The 2,236-nt window shown below is 38.4% G+C and overlaps 1 protein-coding gene across 1 annotated transcript in view; it reads left to right on the top strand.

Moving 5' to 3' along the window:
• LOC100158831 (protein FAM200A-like) overlaps nucleotides 1–1,806 on the top strand; it is a 6,061-nt gene extending 4,255 nt beyond the window's left edge. Inside the window, exon 4 of the mRNA XM_029492377.1 lies at nucleotides 1,551–1,806. Coding sequence (XP_029348237.1) covers nucleotides 1,551–1,806 — 256 coding nt within the window. The remainder of the gene's footprint in view (nucleotides 1–1,550) is intronic.
• Nucleotides 1,807–2,236: the final 430 nt, after the last annotated feature.

The raw sequence follows: 2,236 nt of genomic DNA, 5'->3' as shown, positions 1-2,236 counted from the left end.
AAATTATTAATTTTATTAAATCTGGAGCATTAAATAGTAGACTGTTTTACAAACTCTATGAAGAAAATGAACAAAACGTTAAATCACTTTTACTTCATTCAGAAGTACGTTGGCTTTCTCGAGGAAAATGCCTATTCAGACTATTTCAACTTCGTCACGAAGTCTTAGAATTTCTCAACAACAAAAAATCCGATTTGAAAAACTATTTTTGTGACAGTAAATGGCTGATAAAGTTGGCATATTTAGTAGATATTTTTACCATGCTTAATAATTTAAATTTGTCGATGCAAGGTAAAAATTTTGACATTTTTGATCAATCAAAAAAAATTGCTTCGTTCAAAAAAAAAAATTATTATTTACAAAAAAAAAGTAGAAATAGGAAATATTGATATGTTTTTTGTACTTAGCGAGTTTCTAGAAGAAGACGATGTAACGAGACAAAATCGAACGCCCCAAATCTGTGGCGCACTCTCGTTACTCGTCATTATAAAATGTATATTTACTACGGCGACGCGCTCTCGCGCACCGATTCCAGACTATTCCAGCGGAACACTCAAACCGGTTGCTCCCAACGTTTAATAGAGCGCGCTAACCCCGCAATCCCGATTCCGTCGACAGGCCGCCCGAAGAAAAAGACCATTTTCCGGTGGAACCCCGCAACTTAAAACCGTATAAAAAACAGTATTTAAATCAGTAGAGCATATTCTACACCAAGCACCTTGCACATGAGTTTTAAGTCAGATTAAAATTACCTAAAACACCAAAAATCTATCACACATGTTACACACCAAGAAAGGGACAGAAGTAGCATATATACTACCCAGAAAGCAATGCCAGAGTACCTATCTCCCCGCTGAGTATAGCAACCAGTGAGCCGGACGAGTCTAGTCAACTCGTTAAGAACGGACACTGATTGCCATACATCATACAGCACTTGCCCCCAGACTGATAAGCCGGACGAGAGTTAATTCTCGTTATCAACGGATATTCGCATAGTCTGCCCCGGCATTCCTTTTCCGCCACGAACGATCGTGAAGATCGTATATACTGTGAGACGACAATACAGGCGCGCAGTATCATCATCATCTGATTACACGTTCCTGTTCATCACACGTCAGTCACCGTCCGAACACCATTCAATATGTGTCAACAGCCACGCCGCCGTCCCGAGCCGAGCCAACTTCTGTCTGTCAATTCATATTATTCGTCGTGTATGCCAGTAATTCACTATTGAGTATTACCGGGCCTCTATACGTACCATCGTTTGTTGTAAGTACGCCAACCTGAGCGGAACATTATCCATATCTACCGAACCAAAATCGTAAGTTATATGTCTGATTCCCACCCTTATATGTATACCCGATAAATTATTTTATTTGTAAGCTCTACGGAGTAAAACCAATATGATTTATATATAAAAAAGAAAATATTGTTATACGAAATATATAAATATTGTATTAAATAAAGATGATGAGCCGATTGGTTCAGGATAAATAAATATCAATTTTTACCAACCAATTGCGTGTCATTACATTGGCGCCCAACTGCAGTGCTCGATTCAGAAGAAATTCTACTTCGAACCTCGAGATTAAGAAGACTACATCATTTATAAAAAAGAAAAATCGATCTACATCATTCAAAATGCCGCCGAAAAAAGAAACAGTCAGCAAAGATGAATTCAATGCACTAAAGAAAGAAATTGAACGACACAGCCAAGTATTAGTTGATCAATTACGACAACAAATTGCCGACAATGAAGAAAAATATATGCAGAAAATCAGAGAACTTGAAGACGAAGTAAATTAAATTAAATTTAATTATAATAAGAAACAACGATATACAAATACTCCAAGGACCGAACCAGGACATGCTAGCGAAATGACCCGTCCAGCATTCTACGGCAATAATCGTGACATACACCCTGTGGATTTTCTCCACCGCCTAGACGAGTACTTTGCAATCAAACAACTATACGTCGGAGAAAAAATTATCGTTGTAGGAGACTGCCTTAAATCAGCCGCACTGAGCTGGTTTTCCACCATCAGATTTCAGTTAAGTGACTACGACGATTTCAGGAGGGCGTTCATTGACGAATACTGGTCAAGAGAAATTCAAATACAAGTGTGGAGCCAATGCCTTAGTGTCACCCAAATACCACAGAACACTAATTTTCGTGAACACTTTGCAAATTGGGGCTACCAAACTACGTCACCTCGAAGTACCTCACCTTTCAGAA

The sequence above is a fragment of the Acyrthosiphon pisum genome, unplaced genomic scaffold, assembly GCF_005508785.2.
Source record: "Acyrthosiphon pisum isolate AL4f unplaced genomic scaffold, pea_aphid_22Mar2018_4r6ur Scaffold_21386;HRSCAF=23844, whole genome shotgun sequence".
Lineage (NCBI taxonomy): Eukaryota > Metazoa > Arthropoda > Insecta > Hemiptera > Aphididae > Acyrthosiphon > Acyrthosiphon pisum.
The sequence above is the reverse complement of the archived record's forward strand: the minus strand, read 5'-3'. Positions and strand labels throughout refer to the sequence as shown.